This window comes from Penaeus monodon, chromosome 28 (assembly GCF_015228065.2).
Source record: "Penaeus monodon isolate SGIC_2016 chromosome 28, NSTDA_Pmon_1, whole genome shotgun sequence".
NCBI lineage: Eukaryota > Metazoa > Arthropoda > Malacostraca > Decapoda > Penaeidae > Penaeus > Penaeus monodon.
The window spans coordinates 24191069-24191530 of NC_051413.1; the positions used below are offsets into that span (position 1 = coordinate 24191069).

The following is a 462-nucleotide window of genomic DNA, read 5'->3' on the forward strand; positions in this document are numbered from 1 at the left end:
ACACCAAGAACTGCGTCTCGCAAGCCACCACGCTGGGTTCCTGACCGGGGTGCTTGATGAACACGTGCTTCTCGACCATGTCCTTCCTCGGAGCGCGGTAGTCGCACAGCTTGCAGAAATAGGGCTTTTCCCCGGTATGGATCCGGATGTGCTTCCTCATGTTGTTGCGGTGGTTCATGGCGATGCCGCAGTAGGGGCACTTGTACTTCCGTATCAGCTGGTGCTTCGAGTAGGCCTGCTGGTGGTGGTGATGGTGGGGCACAGACACGCCGCTGGGGACGAGCACTTCCCAGAGGGCCTAGAACAGAAGAGAAAGCCACTTGAGTTTCCCCGAGGATGCGGAGCGGGAGTGACCCTGCCTTTCTAGTCCTGACGTGCTTCTGTGCTCGAGCTACGCCCACGCCATTCGCCCTCCCTCGTCGCTCGCTCCGAGACTCGGACACGAAGAGTTGCATCTAGAAA

General features: G+C 59.1%; 1 protein-coding gene across 1 annotated transcript in view; it reads right to left on the minus strand.

Annotated features, from left to right (window-relative positions):
• Positions 1 to 462, minus strand: part of LOC119591107 (B-cell CLL/lymphoma 6 member B protein-like) — a 17512-nt gene that overhangs the window by 6915 nt on the left and 10135 nt on the right. Inside the window, exon 5 of the mRNA XM_037939823.1 lies at positions 3 to 298. Within this exon, the coding sequence (XP_037795751.1) occupies positions 3 to 298 (296 nt within the window). The remainder of the gene's footprint in view (positions 1 to 2; positions 299 to 462) is intronic.